General features: G+C 42.7%; 1 protein-coding gene across 3 annotated transcripts in view; it reads left to right on the plus strand.

Moving 5' to 3' along the window:
* The window catches only part of LOC148504642 (arsenite methyltransferase-like), a 76,068-nt gene that overhangs the window by 31,076 nt on the left and 23,905 nt on the right, over nt 1–21,087 (plus strand). For all 3 annotated transcript variants that reach the window (XM_088448712.1, XM_088448711.1, XM_088448710.1), the window contains 5 exons: nt 1,440–1,494; nt 4,313–4,440; nt 8,027–8,177; nt 10,299–10,435; nt 19,322–19,391. In XM_088448712.1, the coding sequence (XP_088304838.1) occupies nt 1,440–1,494; nt 4,313–4,440; nt 8,027–8,177; nt 10,299–10,435; nt 19,322–19,391 (541 nt within the window). The remainder of the gene's footprint in view (nt 1–1,439; nt 1,495–4,312; nt 4,441–8,026; nt 8,178–10,298; nt 10,436–19,321; nt 19,392–21,087) is intronic.

Consider the following 21,087-nt stretch of genomic DNA (forward strand, 5'->3'; position numbering starts at 1 on the left):
ACCCAGGTTTTTCTATGTGTGAATGCAAACACGACCCTGCTTTTTATCAGGGCGTGCTGAGACCCAGGAATTTGATAGACCCAGGAAATTTCGGATAACTGAAATCTCATTCATCTGTGTGTCTCATTTCCATATAACAATTCCGCTCTTGAGGAACAGATTAGATAGTGTTGAGTTTCTATACAGATAGTTTATGTGCATTGTCATGATAGTATTTTAAAAATATAAAACTACCCTTATATTCTCATTTTTAAAGGGCACGTAGATGACAAGCACTGACCCAGAAACACTACAAGCATGATGTGTGTTTTCTAGGGACTTAGGCCCTCATTCAGAGCCACTCGCTAGCGGCAGTACGCTCGTTCTGAGCGATGTTCGCACATCTGCGCATGCGTACGGATCGTTATACGCATGCGCAAACCAGTCAGTGCGGCCGAAAATCATTTGTACGCAATATAGCGAGTGCCTGCTATTTTGAGTGACAGAATGAGGCGTATGTGGGTGGTAACAGGGGAAGGTGCTTGAAAATGGGGAGTGGAGATCCGTTCGCAGGCGTGCTTAAAGGTCAAAACGGGCGTTTTAAGGGAGTGCATAATTAATACAGCAGCGTCATTGACCACGTCACTTGTTTTTTTTTAACTCAGAACTGCTCGCAAAATAGCGGTTGAAAACACCAACCACAAGAATAGCGAGCAGTTCATACGCTGTACGATGTACTCGATTAATCTAATGAATAGCGGACATGACGTATGGTGCGAGCGGCCAGGGGGCGTTTTTATCAAATAAACGAGCGTATGTTTTGCTCGCTCGTTCAGACTTAGAGGTGTGAACAGACTGCAATTTGCGAACGGATCATTTGAATAGCCACCCCTTGTTTTTGAACGAACGACCGCAAATAGCGAACGGCTCTGAATCAGGCCCTTAGATGACAGGGCAGTGTATGTGGGTAAATAATGCATTTTTCTTACATTCACATATAAAGCATCCTGTGTATTATTAATCTTATTTATATGTTACAAACAACAATAATGACTGTTAAACATTGGCACTTTTTATGCTGCTTTTGCAGACCCTCCAATATGACCCTATGCTATATATCCAGTACTCTGTGCTGTACTAGTAAACTAAGTGGGAACTTCCCAATTTGTTTACTATTCCAGTTACCTATGCTGACTAAAGAACCAATAAATAAAGCAGCCTTCTCATTAATTGATTCTGCACAGGTGACTGCTATAGTCATCTAATTGGGAAGCTCGGACGCAGAGCATTTTGCTCGGTTGGAAGGGTCATGTTGGAAGATCTGCTTTTGCATGTAGCGACCTCCCAAGCAGTATAGTTTTTTTTTTTCTTGTTACGCCATTTGCTTCAATCTGTGTAATTGTGGATTAAGTTAAAACCTTGAAGATGTCTAATTCTCTTTTCATATTTGATTTGTCTAGCTCTCCCACGTCCAGCTGCTGCTCACAAGGTCTTCAAACCTACGATGATGTCAAGGTATTGCCGATTGTGGTCCAAGTTTTTATCTCATTCTTTCACATTTTTCCATTCAGCACTTTCTATTCAGGATCATTGTTTTAGTATTTAAAAAAAGTAGGTCCTACACAGATGTGATGTGTGTTGAATGCATTATACTTGTTGTACAGATTTAAATTTACACAGTCAAGTCACATTAATATGACCACCAGCTAATATCCAGAGTAACCGCCGTGGACAGCAGCTAGACGGGCTGGGAGTGACTCAATAAGGTGCTGGTAGGTTGGCACACATATTTGGAGCCATGCTGACTGTAGTGCATCCCACAGCTGCTGGAGGGTGCGTGGTGGAGTATCCATAGAGCGAACACAACGATCGATGTGATCCCACAGATGCTCAATTGGGTTCAAGAACGGGGAATTAGGGAGCCAGGAACGTACTTGGAAGTCTTGGTCGTGCTCGTCCAACCACTGTTGGACATTTATAGCCGTGTGACATGTCGCATTGTCTTGCTGGAAGATCCCATCCGCCTCAGAGAAGACAATCGACATGTATGGGTGTACGTGCTCTGCAAGGATGGCTTCATAACCATATCGGTTGAGGCTGCCTTCCACATGGATGAGTGGGCCCAGAGAATGCCATGAAAACATTCCCCAGACCATAACGCTGCCATCACCAGATTGTCTTCTTCCAGCAATGGTTGCTGGGTGTTTGTTCTCCGATGTACCACTGGGGGGAGGGTTTGGATTAGGCACTAGCAGGGACGGTTAGGGTGTGGGGTGGGGAGAAGGGGGGAGGGTAAGTATATCTCGACTGCCCGTATTACATACCCATTCCGGTCATAGTAATGTGATTCGACTGTGTATGTTCTCAGCATTTACATCTATCTACAGGTGGACATAAGATATGTGTGTTCATACATCCCACCCTAATCAAGATTTCTATGAACACTTGCAGACACATTATTACTAAAAATACTGAACCCACCATTCATCTATTTTCTTTGTTCATATTCTGTACCCTAGAAAGGATAAACCTTATCTTTTGTGTCCTGAGCTGATGTATTTAAAGAGAGCATTTAGTTTAGAGAAGTAGGCACTAACCCAGGTGCCTTGCTAGTAGAACAACAGTAATACAGACTCTGACAAGGAATATTTGCACTGCTCTCTCTCCAGTGTAGGCTATTTATACAGGTTTAAGATTCCTGACCTCTTAAAAGTCAAATGTCTTAAAAGTAGCAATAGGTACTGTATGATAAATGTTCTCTATAGTCACTATGCTGTCTCAGGCTTACCCTCACGCTATTGGTAATCCAAATACAGGGTATTGTCCTGCAGATAAGGTCCCACAATGACAGACCATAATAAAATAGAATATAATTAACTTCACAGTATTGCATAGTAAAATAATGGCTTGGAAACAAAATCTCCATGACAATACCCTATATTTGGATTACGGTACTTATTGTGTGTGGGTTTGATCCTGCCTTATTCCTCAACCATAATGGAAATATTTAATAAAGATCATCTTTTCTCAACTTACTGTATGGACAATCTGATATTGTTGCATAGCTCACAACCAGCGAATAAACGATTCAGTCCACCGTTAAACCTTAGTTTTAAACTTTATAAAGACATTTATTGTAGTTGTTCATCCCCCAGATTATCCCAAGGATTGTATTACTCTAGAGCAGGGCTAGGCAACATGCGGCACTCCAGCTGCTGTGGAACTACACATTCCACCGTGCCCTGTTACAGATTTTGAATGCCCTAACAGCAAAACTGTGGCAGGACATGCTGGGATGTGTAGTCCTACAGCAGCTGGAGTGCCGCATGTTGGTTTCCCCCACTTTAGATTAGTTATGTTAGCGACGGAGAACCATCTCTTTTGATTTAAATTGTGGTGAAGTCATAGGACTTTGTTACCAGCCAGCTGGTAGATATTGGAGACAGTCACAGCGTCCAGCTAATTCATTCAGCGGACAGTTTTGATAAAAAATAAAATAAAAAATTGCTTATTTAACAACTTAGTATAAGTAACACAAATATATGTATCACAATTTGTTTTCATGTGAACTCGCATCAGTCCAGGGCAGACTAGAATTAAATAAAAATCAGTCATAGGGGGGTATCCAATTAGCCACGGTAAATTACCTCACCCGGGGCTATCCAACTAGACCTGAAGCCGGCACTTATCAGGGATTTTGTTTCGCCTGCCTCAGGCAGGCAAAACCAAATCCCCGATGAGAAAATGTTTTTCTCCCAATCGCTGCAGAGAAAATACATAGGTCCGCGACTTTCGCGGATCCTATGTATTTCCGTGAAAAAAAAAGAAAATTTTCAGGCGTTATAAACTGGTTTAATTGGTTAGCACGATAAAAAAAAATTGGTGAAAAATACCCGAACATTTTTCGGAGCTAATTGGATACCCCCCTAAGTCTAGTTACTTGTTGTGTATTAAGAATATTCTTAGTCCACGTGTACATAAGAATCGAGCTGGCTGGTGTATACTGAAATCGTGACAAGTTTAAGGGACGTTGTTCTGTGGTTTGTAGAAATTTTAAATTCCGTTCTGCATACTTAAATTTATCATATATTGCACATTAGTCCTTCAGCAAGGACCAATTTATAGCTTAATAATATCCTTTAGTAGACAACATGCTATAACTGAAATAAAATCTAATAGTGAAAATGTCCATTACAGCATTGTACTGCATAATATTCTGGCTATTCCACCACTACTGCTTAATGATGTAAACTGATCACTCCCTATCATCTATGTACGATTATAAATGCATCTTAAAACACTTATTATTTTTTTTTTATTGTTCATTTTTCAGGACTACTATGGGAAAATTTTAAAGAGTATAAAAGATCTGAAAACCAATGCGTGTGTCACCCCATCAAAGCCATTACCCAAATACATCCGAGATGCACTGAATGAAGTTCATGAAGAAGTCTCTTCTCGGTACGGAAAGTAAACCTGGGCAGTAAATAGGGCCATTCCTCTGTAGGGGCAAGGTGACAATATTGTGTCTCAGCACATTTCCAAAAGCAATATAAATGGGGCCCCCCATACCCTCGGTAGTATCTGCTATATCCTGAGCTGGTGCATGGTAATGCTACAAGCTTTCTTCTGCAGTCACTACACAAGGAACACAATGAGTACTTGGAGATCAACGAAAGAGAACAAGGAATTGTATGTGAATTAATTGCTTATCTATGACAGCCAAGTTATCCACTAATCTTACTATAATTGTGCATTTTTTGGTCAGTTCCTGTAGGATGATTCTGCTCACCTCCATCAATCATGAATTCATGCTCGCTAGAAAATGCCTTAATCATTAGGTAGTATCCTTGCTGGTCATTCCTTCTTTCATACTTCCTCCCAAACCAAGGTGCATGTCACTTGAAAATAAGAACAACGGGACATCTAATCGTGCATTACTGTTTAAAAGTTTCTACTGTTTTATCCCAACAACCATAAAAAAACATGTAAAATTAATGGTACATTGGTAGAAATCACTTCCTGACAGACAAATGATGTTTAACAGGCATATACACCCATCAGCCATAACATTAAAACCACCTGCCTAATATTGTCTAAGTCCCCCTCGTGCCGCTAAAACAGCTCTGACCTATCGAGGCATGGACTCCACAAGACCTCTGAAGGTGTCCTGTGGTATCTGGCACCAAGACATTAGTAGCAGATCCTTTAAATACTGTTAAGTTGCAAGGTGGGGGGACTCCATGGCCCGGACTTGTTTTTCCAGCACATCCCACAGATGCCCAATTTGATGTCATGTTCCTCAAACCATTCCTGAACAATTTTTGCAGTGTGGCAGAGTGTATTATCCTGCTGAACTAGGCCACTGCCATCAGGGAATAGCGTTGCCATGAATGGGTGTACTGGTTTGCAACAATGATTAGGTAGGTGCTACATGTCAAAGTAACATCCACATGGATGACAGGTCCCTAAGTTTCCCAGCAGAACATTGCCCAGAGCATCAAATCAGGCGACTTGCCTTTTTCCCATAGTGCATCCTGCTGCCATCTCCTCACCAGGTAAACGACGCACACACTCCTGGTCGTCCGTATGATGTAAAAAAAACAAAACGAGATTCATCAGACAAAGCCACCTTCTGTCATTGCTCTATGGTCCAGTTCTGATGTAGGTGCTTTCGGAGGTTGGACAGTGGGCACTCTGTGTTCTGACACCTTTCTATCATAGCCAGCATTAACTTGTTCAGCAATTTGTGCTACAGTAGTTCTTCCGTGGCATTGGACCAGACGGACTAGCCTTTGCCCCCCACGCGCATCAATGAGCCTTGGGTGCCCATGACACTGTCGCTGGTTCACCGGTTGTCCTCCTTTGAACCACATTTGGCAGGTGCTAACCACTGCATACTGGGAACACCTCACAAGACCTGCTGTTTTGGAGATGCTCTAACTTGGTAATTTTGTCATCAGAATTCGGCTCTTGTCAAAGTCTGAAATCCTTATTCTTGTCTATATTTCCTGCAACACAGCAACTTCAACTTGCTGCCTAATACGTCCAACCCCTTGACAGGTGTCATTGTAACAAGATAATCAATATCATTCACTTCACCTGTCAGTGGTTTTTAATTTTATGGCTGATTGACTGTTTATGCGTTGCTGTACTATACACCAATCAGTCAATCACTTCCTAGCAGACTTTAGATGTAAGTAATACAGCTATTATACCAAAATTCCGGGTCTGACCCGGAGGTTGGAACAGGTTTCCAATCCGGATCAGACCCGGACTTTCCCCGGTGCCGACCCAGGATATTCCCGAGTTGGTGCCGTTCACACCGGAGCAGGGTCTGCAGAGACCTGGCTTTTCCGGCATGGAAGTGGATGCTTGGAGATGACGTCATCTCCAAGCGCCACTGTAGCCGGCCAATCGGCAGGCAAGCGGCACGATCCAGGCCACCCTGACCCAGATCGCGCCGTTTACACTGCAGGGTTTCATGGGTTATTCCCGTGTTAAACCCTGCAAGTTACCTGGGTTGGATTGCCGGGTCACTCGACCCAGTAATCCAACCCAGTCCCCTTTTACCCGGGTTAACCCTGCAATAACCCAGGTTTTAGCTCTGGTGTAAAAGGGGTATTAGTTTCCCCTGGGATGATCCAACTTTTTCACTGAGCAACAAATTCCAAGCTAAAAGGAAAATGATAGGTTCAACACACCGAAGCGTTTCAACTATAAAATCTTTTTCAAGGTGCCTTGAAAAAGATTTCAATTACAATACTATAATTACATTTAATTAATTAGCAATTAAGATACCACAATCTAAATTAGAGAAGGGTATATAGTATACTCACTGATGGCATAACTAACAGTTATCGATGTAACAATCGTGTAACAGTCCAGATTGAAAAGCTCATCAGCACGCTTAATCACACTCAAAGTCATTATTAATCACATCGGCCAAACTGGAAATGAAATCAAGCATCATCTAGTCCTGAGTAAACCCTCAAGCGTCCGTCATTGAAAAGCACTAATGCCCATAGAAGGTTCCTTAATATACAAAACAGACTTTTGGTGCTCCCCTAGAGTGGGGAGCAGCAACACACACACAATAGTATATATTAAAACAGCCAATGTCCGTACCCAAATTCAGATTTGATAGAGTGGGGCTCAAAAAGAAAATAGGTAGATTGCAAACTCCCTACCTCTGGAACTCTCTGTCTTACTGTCAGACTCTCCACCTCTCTACTCAACTTCAAACAGGCTCTCAAAACTCACTACTTCATCAAAGCCATCCAGCTCTCATCCTAACCCACAGCCCCTAACTACTTCCTCACAGACTACCCCATCTGTGTCACCCCTGTCTGTCTACCCCTTACCTTTAGAGTGCAAGCTGTCACGAACAGGGCCCTCTTCCCTCATGTGCTTCTCCTTTCCCTTATGCTATCATACACTTCCTACAACGGCACCTAACCCTTGCCTTCTGCCACCCTGCTGCTTATTTTAGTGCTATGATCGTGGATGCAGCAATGTATATAAACCATCCCCATGTCCTGCATTGTTTTGTAGTGTAAGTTACTGGCTTCTTGTTTTGCTCATTCTGTAAGGCGCTGCGGAACCCTTGTGACACTACAAAATAAAGGATAATAATAGTAAAGAAATATACTAAATCAGTACTTACACTTTAAAACTATATAAGCAATATCCAAAGTGCACCTGCAGACATAAACTGGACTAATTACACAAACACCCAAGCTGAGTAGTTGAAGATTGTAAAAATACATAGCCCAGTCTGACGCATGTCAATCTCTACTAACGGTGTACAGATGATACAGTAAGAATTTAGTGCGCACAACTTGAAGCAATCCTGCTTTCTGTCAGTGGTTCAGGTCTCGTACAGTGCATCCGGAAAGTATTCACGGCGCTTCACTTTTTCCACATTTTGTAATGTTACAGCCTTATTCCAAAATTGTATAAATTCATTTATGTCCTCAAAATTCTAAACACAATACCCCATAATGACAACGTGTAAAGGTATCTAACTCTTGTGCTTTCTGATCAGGTACTTTGGCTGTGGACTTGTGGTGCCAGAATGTCTGGAGAGCTGCAAGATTCTAGATCTTGGCAGTGGGAGTGGGAGGGACTGTTTCATGTTGAGCAAACTTATTGGACCCAAAGGATTCGTCACTGGAATAGACATGACCATTGAGCAGGTATTTTCTACTACTCAATACAATAGTGAGGTCTGTCACTGGATTGTAATTTCCTGGAAGAGTCTGCACTCTTATGTAGCATACATAATTGAGCAATATCACGTTTGTGTGTGTATGTATGTATATATCTATATATATATCTAAATTCTGCGTCTCTCGTCCCCATGCATTACTTGCTCCCATTCACGGTTACAGGACTTTCTTCGCGCTGCACCCACTCTATGGAATAACCTACCTCGCACAATAAGACTTTCTTCTAGTCTTCTAGTCTCCAATCCTTCAAGCGTTCCCTGAAAACTCACCTCTTCAGGCAAGCTTATCAGATTCCAGAACCTACCACATAACCTTCATAGCTTCCATATCTAATTACATCCCCTTTTACAGTCCACACACAATCTCACACATCGTCTTTCTCTCACATCCTCATGACATTTGGTCGATATTCCTGTGTGACTGGATCATGCAGCCAACCAAGAAACTGTTCATTCTGGCTGGACCAAAATTCAATATATAGCACCTGTCCTTGTGTACCAATGCCTATTTCCCTATAGATTGTAAGCTTGCGAGCAGGGCCTTCCTACCTATATATCTGTTTGTTATTACCCAGTTTTGTCCTGTTAATGTTCCAATTGTAAAGCGCAACGGAATATGCTGCGCTATATAAAAACTGTTAATAAATAAATAAATAAAATATATATATCTATATATATATATATATATATATATCTCTATCAGTCATGGGATAACAGTATGTAAAGATAATGGTAGCTGGCATCACAGTGACATCTTGGAAAATGCCCAGACCTGCATCAGTTGTAATCTCATATCACGTGAGTCAGTTTGGACACCAGCTAGGCTGCTCATGGCAAGGCGATGTGAATTATTGGAGTTCGAATGGGGCATAATAGTGGGCTCCTAATGGATAGGACATTCCATTTCCAAAGTTGTGCAGAAATTCAACATTCCTCGATCTATGGTGTCACCTGTGTACCAGGAATACCTCATGGAAGGTATTACCATCCACCACGGACAACGCAGTGGCCGGCCACGGGTGCTTAATGATTGTGACCAGCAGCGTCTGGCTGTAGGTGTGTGCGGTAACAGACGAGCAACACTGGCTCAAGTCACATCCACATTCAATGCAGTAGGTACCAGATGCATATCCATAAGGTCAGTGAAGCGTTCTTTAGCTTCCATGGGATATGGCAGCAGAAGACCCACCAGAGTGCCCCTGTTAACACTATGACACCGTGCACAATTGAGCATTAATGGAACATGGTGGAGAGGTCCATTCGCGCACAAGATCCATCAGGGAGCTGTGGGAAGCTATCCAGACGGCATGGGTCAACATCTCTTCAGAGGTCTTCTGTCCACTTTTGGAATCGATGCCACATCGAGTTGCTGCATTTAGCCGGGGTAGAAGGGGTCCTACACGATACTACGCACCTATTCCATGACTTTTGGCACTTCAGTCTATATTAGCCTCTGATAGATAATACTTAGGTTCTATATTGTTAGATACAAATCCATAAGGGATTGAAGCTGAGTATTTTCTTGGAGTACAATGATAAACAATAAGTATATCTTGGGATCTTTAGTTTTCAGTGCTCCTATTTACTTTCATGTGGATCCACGAGCCTAGTGGAAATGATGTAATGCATCCTCTACTGAACCTTACCACAGAAGAAACCCTGGGTAGCCTGCAGAACCAGGAGGGCCACACTGGAAATGCAACTCTATTGCATTCCTTGGCTGTACTGCAGGTTTTATTTTCCAAGCATTTAGGAATATTCCTCTCATTTTAATAAACACCATTTTGTGATGCACTAAGGTTCTCAGTTCAGAATGTTTTGTTCCCTTACGTTTTTTTAAGTGCAAATAAATTTTACTTACAAAAGTATATTCTTCCCTTTTAAAAAATGTTTCATTTAAAAAGCATTTAGTGAGGATGGATGCATTGGGACTTACTTTTCAGTAACACAAGACCTGATAGGTGCTGTGTTACTGAAAAGTAATCCCCAATACATCCAAATGCATTTTTTCTTAATAACTTTGAATTGAATGCAAGTACATTCACATCCAACCACACTTCTAACTGCAAATCATTGACCTTTCATTTAGGTGGAATTATCTCAAAAGTACACTGACTACCATGTGAAAAAATTTAATTACCAGCAACCCAATATTAATTTTATGAATGGATATATTGAAGATCTTAAATCTGCTGGCTTAGAGGATCAGAGCTATGACATTATAATGTAAGTACAGATTGTCACACCAACTTTATTTGTGTAGCAGTCGTATTATGATGTGTAATCTTTTATTATTGTGTCGTAACACAACAGAGTGAGAGAGCTTTTTAGCTTAAAGGACCACTAATTTTAAAATACAAGTTGCCTTATATAAGTTATAATCACAAATATACATGTAATGGACACATAAAATAAAAATACTTGGGCAGATCAGGTACACCAAGCATATCAAAACAAGTTAATGGTGCATACACACGGGACGATTGTCAACGATAACGATATCGTTGAACGATCTCCCAGGTGTGCTGGATGATCGATATCGATCATCAAGCACACCACCAACCCACCAACGACCAGGTTACTATAGGGACCCGCAATCGTTTATCGCGGGTCCCTATAATAACCTGGTCAATATTGGTTGCTATGGGTAACATCTCCTCTTCTAAAAACTCTCACTTTAGTAGCTATACCCCTTGGTGTCTATCTAGACCAGTGGTCTCCAACCTTAATTGGGGTGGGAGCTACTTGAGAAAAATGAGATGTCTTGAAGAGCCACATTATATTTTTTAAACTAAATTTGTCTTAGAAAAACAACAATACATTTATTAATAGTGATAAAGCTACTAAGCTTAATGGAGATAAAGTGAACAGAGATAAAGTACCAGCCAATCAGCTCCTAACTGCCATTTTGCAAACACAGCCTGTGACATGGCAGTTGGGAGCTGGTTGGCTGGGACTTTATCTCCATTCACTTTATGGTCCCACACCCCCTTTTCAAAGTGCCCAATCTGTACCTCGGATGCCTGTTGAAAGCTGTCAGGTGGGGGCAGGGTGCTGCCGGATGTATTATGCTGGTGGGAGAGTGGATGACCTGTTCCCACACTCCCACCTGGTCCCACACTCCCACCAAATAGTGCCCGGTCAGCGATTCTCTTAACGCAGTCAGTGGCGAGCCAGCTGGCATTGTGTGTCATACAGTGACCGCTGCCGCGCCCTGTGACATGCACCACCTATGTGCGGCTAGCGCACCGTGAGGTTAGAGCTGGAAGACGAGCTACTCCTTTGTGCTGTCGCCGTAAGGCGAGCTACCCAGATTGCGCCCGCGAGACATCGGTTGCTCGTGAGCGACGGGTTGGCGACTGCTGATCTAGACAATGTCTGCCTTTTTACTGTAGATCTTTAGACCAGTTCCCGAGCAGGATATAATAGGTTATAATGTATAAACTGCTCATTACACCTGGCATCAGATTTTGGCTAAGGAAAAGTGCATGTGTGGCACACTATAGAACCCTAGTGCCTTTTCCTGGCAGAAAAGCGATTTGGTGTTTCCAGGATGATGTAATGCATTTTTCTGACATGGTTTGGGTGCAGTCTATTCTTTGGATGGCAAAGTGGACGCTAATCGTTACTGAATAACATAAAGTGGCCATATTGACTCCATGTTGCTTTACTTTAGTCATGGAAGGGCTGCGTTCCAGGATGACTGTGTCCCATCCACAGAGAACCTGCATTACCCAATAGATTGATGAGCCTGTTGTCCATCCTTTCTCAGTCACTAGTGTGATGTACTGACTGGTTTGTACAGTGCTGCACCACTAGCACCAGGTTCAGGCGTGTTTGGATTGCTTCGGTGGCCAATTTCCCCGTGTTAAGATAGGACACACCGTGACAGAGAAACGCAAGCCTGTATTCCCCTTTTGCAGACACAATGACCAGTCAGGAGGGAAGGTGCAACGCAATTTTATTATTTGTTAATAATTAACAACAAATGACAGGAGATATTTACCATTTACAGATGGAATGAAATTAATTACACTTTTCAATGACAAGCTATTTATTTATTACCTCCCCATCATCTACCAGTGACCCCAGCTGGCAAGCAATGTGAACCCCACAAGAACCACAATTCCTGCAGAACTTTACTTTACCAAAAAAAGAAATGAGAGACCTAAATATGAAACCTGCTGGTCTAGCTTGAATCAATGGTACTCCGGCAGTCTATAGCTGTGAAATACAGTCTGTGCTAACACTCCCTTTTTGCTGAGAAAAACGTGGGAAAAACACATGCAGGTTAGGCTTATATCAGTAATGCACCAGCAGTCTATAGTTTAAAAATACAGTCTGTGTTAACGCTCCCTATTTTCTGAGGAATAACGTGAGAAAAAACACATGCAGGCCAAGATTGTACTTGTAGTTCTCCAGCTGTAACGGCTAACAGTTCATGCAGAGTAAATGGCCCAAGCTCAATAAAGCACATGCAAGTTAGGCTGGTACTTATAGTTCTCCGGCTGTAACGGCTAACAGTTCATGCAGAGTAAATGGCCCAAGCTCAATAAAGCACCTGCAAGTTAGGCTGGTATTTGTAATTCTCCAGCTGTAATGGCTACCAGTCTATGCAGAGTAAATGGCCCAAGCTCAACAATGCAACTTTTACTACCAGAATTGCCAGCCGGGGTTACACAGGGCTAAATAAACAAGTAATGTACATTACATCACGGGAATTGACAAAGCAACAGATTCGCAGTAAGCATACACCATTTGAGATGACAGCACAAGTAATATAAATTACATCAGCATGAATGGACTTTGAAATGGATACCGGGCCAAGCAGTGTATAAGAGACAATTTACATTAACCCCAATATCAGTAAAGATTCAAACATTTCATGCAAGCAAAATATTAATCAGAATTGGCAATAATAACACAGCGAGCAGTGAACAGCTTTACAGAGTGCCATAACAGATAAAGGGTCACGGTGGACCACTATCAACCACTTTAGCTAACACATGAGTCAAACAGTAAACAGAGCCAAATACATATCACATGGCATTACATTTAGTTTAAAGCTGGACATAAAATCCTTTATACATCACCCACAATGGCATTGGACATGAGCCAACACCCATAAGGCAGGTCCCCTCCTGGACATGAGCCAGAGGTTCACAGGAAAGAAATTGACCACCAATGCAACTCTTGGGGAAAAGAGGGGGTGACCTATCTTTTACTTCCCCCCTATTTCATCACTACACACACACTTTACCTAATTTAAGATACGATGACTCCTTTCTACACCCAGTTGTGTGGGAGACTAACTCCCGGTCCCAGCTTTTACACAAAACCTAGTCTCCCAGCCTAATCATGGTTAGCCACAAGGTAAAGGATAATGCAATAGACCCAGGGGACCCAGATAGGATAGGTGTACAGAGGGGCAGGGCTTTAATGGAGGGAAGATAGGAGCTGTGGAGGGACAGTTATAGAGAGGTTCTGGTATGATCTCATCCCTGGCAGTGGCTATTCAGCCTCCTCCGATGTCCAGGGCAACTCTGGGATGCACAGCACCGCACCAGAGCTTCCAGCTGCAGACCTCCGGCAGGTATTTTACAAGGAACAACAGGTGCAAAATCCCTTTCCACAGGGGCTCTGTCCAGCAAGCACACACAGCAGCAGGAGGGGTCCTGAAGCACTCTTCCTCTGGGGCTGTCTTTTCTTCTGCCTGTGCGGGTGCCAGCAGGGTTTTCGTCACTGGCGGGACCTTTTCCTCAGCTGGGGCTTCATCTGCGACGATGGAGCGATGAGACCTCCTTCCCAGGCAGCTCCTCTTCTCTCCCAGCATGCGCAGACTTCCTCATGTGGCTCCTCCTGATAACAGGCACTTAGGAAGGCAGTCCTTTATTCAAAGGGGGCTTCTTCCAAAGCAGGGTCCTCTATGCAAGTCCCCAGGCAAGCTTCCTCCAGGGACTCACATCCAGCATCAGAGCACCTCTCCTGGCAGATTGGATAGGTAGCCTACCAGGTTAATATGAAGTCTGGCAATTGTAATCCAGGACAAACATAAAAGTTATAGCATCCTTATATTTACAGCTCCAAGGGCACTCCACTGATTCCTTACAGACAGCACCAGGTGCAGTATTTGTAATCCAGGATAAATGAGAGGGGTTACTGCACCTCTATTTGTACAGAACCAGGAACACTCCACAGCAACTCCTTACAGACAGCACACCAGGTGCAGTATTTGTAATCCAGGGTAACACAGGGGCATACTCTCCCCTATTTGTACAAATCCAAGGGCACTCCACAGCAACTCCTCACAGACAATCCTTTTTTCAGGAATTCCTCCCAGACTCTTTTTACAGAAATTCCTCCCAGACTCAGCACTAGCAGCCTAGAGGAAGGTATTTTATAAACTCTCCCTCACTCTCCTCCCTGTCGGTCCGGCATCTATAAGTGGACAGAGGGGACCCAGCAACAGGCCGCCTACAGGGATCTCTGCCTGGACACCTAGGCTACCAATCAAAAGGGCAAGATTTTCCCTCCTAAATGGATCGCTGACCAAGGGGCACTTTCTACCTCCCTGTCTGCACATGCTCAGTGGGGTTCAGGGAGAGCAGGGTCAGTCAAAGGGCCTGATTCAGAGCCACTCGTAAGCGGCAGCTCGTTCGCTCCGAGCGATGTTTGCCCAACTGCGCATGCGTACGGATCGTTATACGCATGCGCGAACCAGTCAGTGCGGTCGAAATTCATGTGCTCGCAAAATAGCGAATGCCTGATAATTTGAGTGACAGAATGAGGCGTATGTGGGTGGTAACAGGGGAAGGTGCTTGAAAACGGGGAGTGGAAATCCGATGGCAGGCGTGCTTAAAGGTCAAAACGGGCGTTTTAAGGGAGTGCATAATTAATCCAGCAGCGTCATTGACCACGTCACTTGGTTTTTTTTAACTCAGAACTGCTTGCAAAATAGTGGTTGAAAAAACCAACTACAAGAATAGCGAGCAGTTCATACGCTGGTCGATGTACTCGATTAATCTAATAAATAGCGGACATGACGTATGGTGCGAGCGGCCAGGGGGCGTATTTTTCAAATTTACGTTCGCATGTTTTGCTCGCTCGTTCAGACTTAGAGGCGTGAACAGACCGCAAAGTGCGAACGGTTCATTTGAATAGCCACCCCTTTTTAGAAAACGAACGACCGCAAATAGCGAGCGGCTCTGAATGAGGGCCAAAGTTCACTGTATTATCCTATGGGGCCAATGGTGCTGTATGATCTTGTGTGTATATATATATATATATATATATATATATATATATAAATAAATAAAAAAAAATGACAGGGGCTAAAGAACACCCAAGTGTCTCCCTGATTTACTAAGGGGTAACCCCATAACTATGGGGGTATCACACTAGGAGGGGTATTCAATATGAAAGGTTAACTTCCCTATCGAAGTTAACGTTTCATATCGGAGTTTTTTTCTGAGTAAAGGTATGGTGCGCGCTCCCGCTTATCTCCGTATTCAATATCAAATTAACGAAAACGGGAAACTCCGAAGTTGGATTTGCGTAAAGTTACGAATTTTTCCTTAAAATAATTGTAAGACCCCCCTAAAGTTGTAAAAACATGGGGGAACACTATGGATACCCCCGTTTTAGCCTCGGGGATTTAAATAGCCGCAGCAGGTGCTTTTTTCCCGACATTGAAGAAGTGATGCAGAAGAGCACTTAGGTTATTTTTTTCGTTTTTTTAAGTGGTCCCATCAAATTTGGGGTACATGAAAATGGGTACTAGCATATTTTTAAGTTCCTAAAGTCAGTTTTTAAAAATTCTGCATTTGTGCACCTGCCGCTATAATTCTATTCTAGAAAACACCTGCCGCATACTTGCAGAATAGCCCTGAACCTATTTCCCTATTATTTAAAAAAATTTTCCCATTTTTTTTTTTTTTTGCACCCCAATTTTTTTATTAATTTTTTGGGGTGTCCCTACTTTTTTTAAAAACTTTTTTTGACACAGTTCTTTTTTAAATGTCAATCTCAGGGGTGCAGGCTATTTTTTTAAAGCTTGCACCCCTAAACCCCAATTCTGCACTTTTTTTCGACACCTATTCAATGGTGAAAAGTTATCACCGTTTTTTATCAAAGACTTTTCAAAACTGTGATAAGTCTTTGAAATTGAATACGGTGTAAAACTAAAACAAGTGATATTAATGCAAAAACGTTAAAAAGTGCGATATTAACGCAAAAAACGATGTTATCGCACCCATATTGAATACCCCTATAGATCTAAACCCAATCAAGGGATTTTCTGGAACACCAGTCACAGCATTTTCCACCACCATCCATAAGACTTTAGCTGAATGACTTGTGAAAAGAATGGTTCTGCTTCCCTCCTGATTGATTCTAGACATGGTGGAACCTGCGACACAGCTATACAGAATGGACATTGGTATTGTATTTACATTTCTTGTGCATTTAAGAGCAGCAAATATGTGCCCAAATGAAGCTGACATCAATTACTGACAGGTATTTGGCTGTACATTGGGAAAAATCTTTCCCACAATGATAAATTAAATAGCGCCCAAATCCAATAATATTCTAGAAAATGTCCACATATTTATTTGTCATTTTATGCGTTACTCTTTTATATAAGGCAATTTGTATTCCAGGTTTTGTCCATTAATTTTAGTGTAGCTAATTCAAAGAAACTGAAACAATCCAGACTAGGTACAGGTTTCCATATAGATGGATCCAGGATTCAGAAGAAGGATAGTTGAAAGCTTTAAAAAGTTGGTTATTTCAGGAATTATAATTTTTTTTCTATCTTGATTCACTTCCATGTATTTAAGCCAGATTTGGCCCAAATGTAATAGCCTGCGAGTTGTGGCTGGTGCTGAGATGATTTAGCCGTTAAATTTAGAGCAGCCATTTTCTTTCTAGAGCAAATCACACCTGGGGCGAGATGTAATAGAGTCCGAGTCTTCTGTGTGAGACAAACTCGTCCCTTATCGCACGTTTAAAGGTCTGAGTTTGCCTCACAACTCGCCAAATGTAATAGCCTGCCGAACTTGTGAGTTTGAGGCTATTACAGTACATTATGCAAGACCGGGTGAGTTTTCTCCTATGAAAACTCTGACCTTTTAATGTGACTAACATTAAAAAGTCTGAGTTATACCAGAAGCCTTCAGAAATCAGTGAGATCCGTGAAGGCTTCTGTATTTAAAAAAAAAAAAGTAAACCTGCTCCCTCCCCCCTCCCCACTCCTTTCTTACTACAAGCATAACCAGCCCCGGGCTCCGTAGAGCCTGTCCTGGTTCTTAAAATGCAGGTGAAAAATATGCGTAGCGTTTGCCTGTATTTTATGAACCAGCACAAGGCTCTGCTAAATCGGTCCTGGTTGTGGAAATACAGGGGACGAAATGATCAGGGGTCCCCTGTATTTTCCAGGGCCAGAGACTCTTTCTAGTGGGGGTGTAATGCCACAGCCGGGAAACCTTTTCACCGTGTCCCCCGGCCAGAGCATTACACCTGACCGCTAGTCAGACCAGGCCAGGAATCCCTGGGGAGACGGGGACCCCCCCAATAAAGGGGTCCCCTTCTCCAGGGCACCCCATGCCTGGGCCTATAGCCCAGGGTTATCCTCGGCACCATTTGCAGGTGGGTGCCGGGTTTATTCTATATAAAAGTGTGGTGTAAACAATAGATGTACTAATATTGTCTTTTGCTGGTGATCTACAGATCTCAGCAAGCCTCCCCGCATGCTGGTACTTGGAGAACCACAAGTACCAGCATGCGGGGCATTAAGGGCCCGCTGGTTCATGTTGTTTATCTGCAAAATAAATATTAAAACACAAGACACACACAACGTGAAAGTAAAGTTTTATTAAAGCATATATGCACATTCACACATACTCACCTCTAATCCCTGTAGCCATTCACCTCCCCTTGTCCAGTAGAATCCATGGCACCTGTAAAAAAATAATCCATACTCGCCTTTTCCTAGCGCATCCACGGGGTTAAAAAATATATAATGAATACTTGAAACCAGATCGGACAGGTGGAAGAGAAAGTATGGTGGGAACAGCTACATTGTAGCCTATGATGGTGAGTTTTCAGAAGTAATAGTGTGCAAGTGAAGCACTCGCATTCTATTACATTGCCCGAGTTGTATGCTCACAGTGCCTGATTCACTACCAATCGCAACTGCGATTGCAATAGCATTTCACGCACGCAATCTCACTTCGATAGTATGCTAATTCATTGCGATCGCTATGCCGCCACAGCACAACATAAGGAAGCCCGCTTTACCTTACACACATCCATGTTTAGCATGACTGCGAAACCATCAGTACAATCGAGTATCATCACCGTCTCGCGCACACTTGCACAAGCTCTGACCTTACTCAGAAATTGCTAACTTCATCGCACTCTATGAGTACTCAGGCTGCGTAGGGCATCGCTGTAGACAATTTATGCATGCTAATGCAACGGCGTTCAAACGCACTGGCATGCCTGCGTTTCGACGACCCCCCCCCCCCCCCTGTTACCTCCCACAAACGGCACTTCCTGTCAATCACTCTGTGATGGGTCTGCGTAGTCACTGCGATCGCAGTCTCGATCGCAGTGGCCAGTTCGAGCACTGCGTGCATGCACAGAACGCAGCAATCAGCCAATTGGGTGCTTAATCGCAATTGCGATCAGTAGTAAATCAGGCCAACAGTGGCAAAACATCTGGATGCGTGTTTTGCCTTTGGCAGTTGCGGAGATTGCGAGTTTGCATGTTCTCACATCCTATTACATAGGATGTGCGGGTATAGCTCTATACTCGCTCATTTTCAAAACTCACACCCTATTACATCTCTGGTTTTGCATTAAAAAATTGCCACCTTAAATCTCATGGCTAAATTGACAAAATCTCTGCACTTGTTGCAACTCGCAGGCTCTTGGAGGTTTTTTTTTTTGTTTTAAGTGTCCTTGTTAACATGAATGCTGTGTTAAGTATATGGAAAACTGTTGTGGCCAATCATGATTGCAGCTGTCAGCGGAACCGAGCATATGAGTGTGTGGCACACAAGTAATATATACCGGTAATCTGAGCATTGCTTCACGTTTTTTCTATTACAGATCTAACTGCGTCATAAATCTATCTCCTGACAAAAAGGCTGTGCTACGAGAAGCATACCGAGTGCTAAAGGTAATTGCTGTGCTCTATCCAAATGACTATGAACCCATTGCTCCTTTTCCAATGCATACATTAGCTTTCATTTTGTTATGGGAAAATAAAGGGACATAACCGTGTCAAACAGCTGAAAGCTGATCAAAAACGAAACCTCATGAACAAAGTTGCTGGTTTTTTTTTAAAGCTTTTGAAACTTTTTATCTTCAGAATAATAAGATTGCTTGTTTCTTTCTCCAGCTCAGTGGAGAAAGGCCGGCTAGACATCAGAATGATGTGTAGCCAGCAGATCCGACGAGAGACTGCACCCTACATTGGCAAGTGCATACACACTTTCACGAAGAGGCGAGATGGCATCGCACACCATATCTTGCTTCACCATGCAGCACTGCCAACCAGATGATATCGCATAGAACCGCGGGAGCGCACTAATCGGGCATACACACTTAACAATATGCTCGATTTGTCATTCCGATTTGCCCGGAATGGCCAAAGATTTCAGGGTTTTCACAAGGTTAATAATTCTACTCTAGAGAACCCAAGGAGGAAAAGTTGCCCCATTTATAACAAAAAAGGTTTTGGAGCACATTCATAGACCTATGGACAGTACTGTCAGTATTCAGCTTGAGAAAGCAAAAGTTAAAGAATTGGACAATTTGTCCAGCAAAGCTAATGAACATTTCCGGATAAACCGTCTCAGCTACTGATAAGATTCTATGCTGGCTTTTCCAGATGACTCCAAATAAGACAACTCCCCAACATTCCACAGTGGATATGGTTGCCTAGATGTACTACAATTCTGCTATATGAACATACATCCATTTTAAAAGTCCTATGAAATCAAAAATTGATAGCATCCTTAAAATAGGCATTTTGGCTAATACTGCATTGTTGAAACCTTCAATTGCATGTACATTTATTGCACCATGGTGTGCTGGTAGCAACAACTTGCCTAATATGATAATGCTCTGGCTTTCTCGCTATTTAAGTAGAGCATAAATGGCCTGTTCTTGTGGATTTGGTTATTCGTGCAGTTATGGTGTCCTCTATAGCCACATTAGCTTGCCAAGCCCAGGGCGAAGACTTGGTACAAAGAATGTGTTTTTCAACAAATAAATTCTTCTCCCTCCTTTTTGGCCAATATTCCCTAATAGCTGAGCTTCAATCATTAATTGGCAAAATCACAGGGTAAAAGTTTTTTTTTTGGTCACAGGATGATTGTCAAGAGGCAAAGTTTCCTTCCCTGATAGCATTGGTGGCAAACATATCCCACTTCTGTCATTTATCTAGACAAGATCGAATCCATTTTATTTTCTAGACCTTAGAAGTCCCAACCCTGGAGGTTCCAAAAAAAGGGAAGTAGGAGTCAAAGCTCCTCCCCTTCCCAGGACACTTGTCTATCTGGCTCCTTCCCTAACTGTTTGTGGGAGGTTGCTGCACTTCTTAGAATCTTTAGAAAAGTGGATTTGAATATAATCACTCACAAAAACAAGATTCAGTCTTGTATTCCCTCGCCCCCAGTATAATGTTCTGTAAAACAGAATGCCATCTGTCAGATCACCGGGACTACTACCATCATTAAGGTGATAATTGCAGTCACCAAGGTGCAGATGTTTCTACATATATTTTCTACTTCAGGGTCCATAGGGGTCCACAGGGTGACCTTGGGGGTATAGCTGGATCCTGGATCCTCGGGCACCACGGAGTTAAAGCT

Source organism: Taudactylus pleione, unplaced genomic scaffold, assembly GCF_031769625.1.
Source record: "Taudactylus pleione unplaced genomic scaffold, aTauple2 ptg000464l, whole genome shotgun sequence".
Classification (NCBI taxonomy): Eukaryota; Metazoa; Chordata; class Amphibia; order Anura; family Myobatrachidae; genus Taudactylus; species Taudactylus pleione.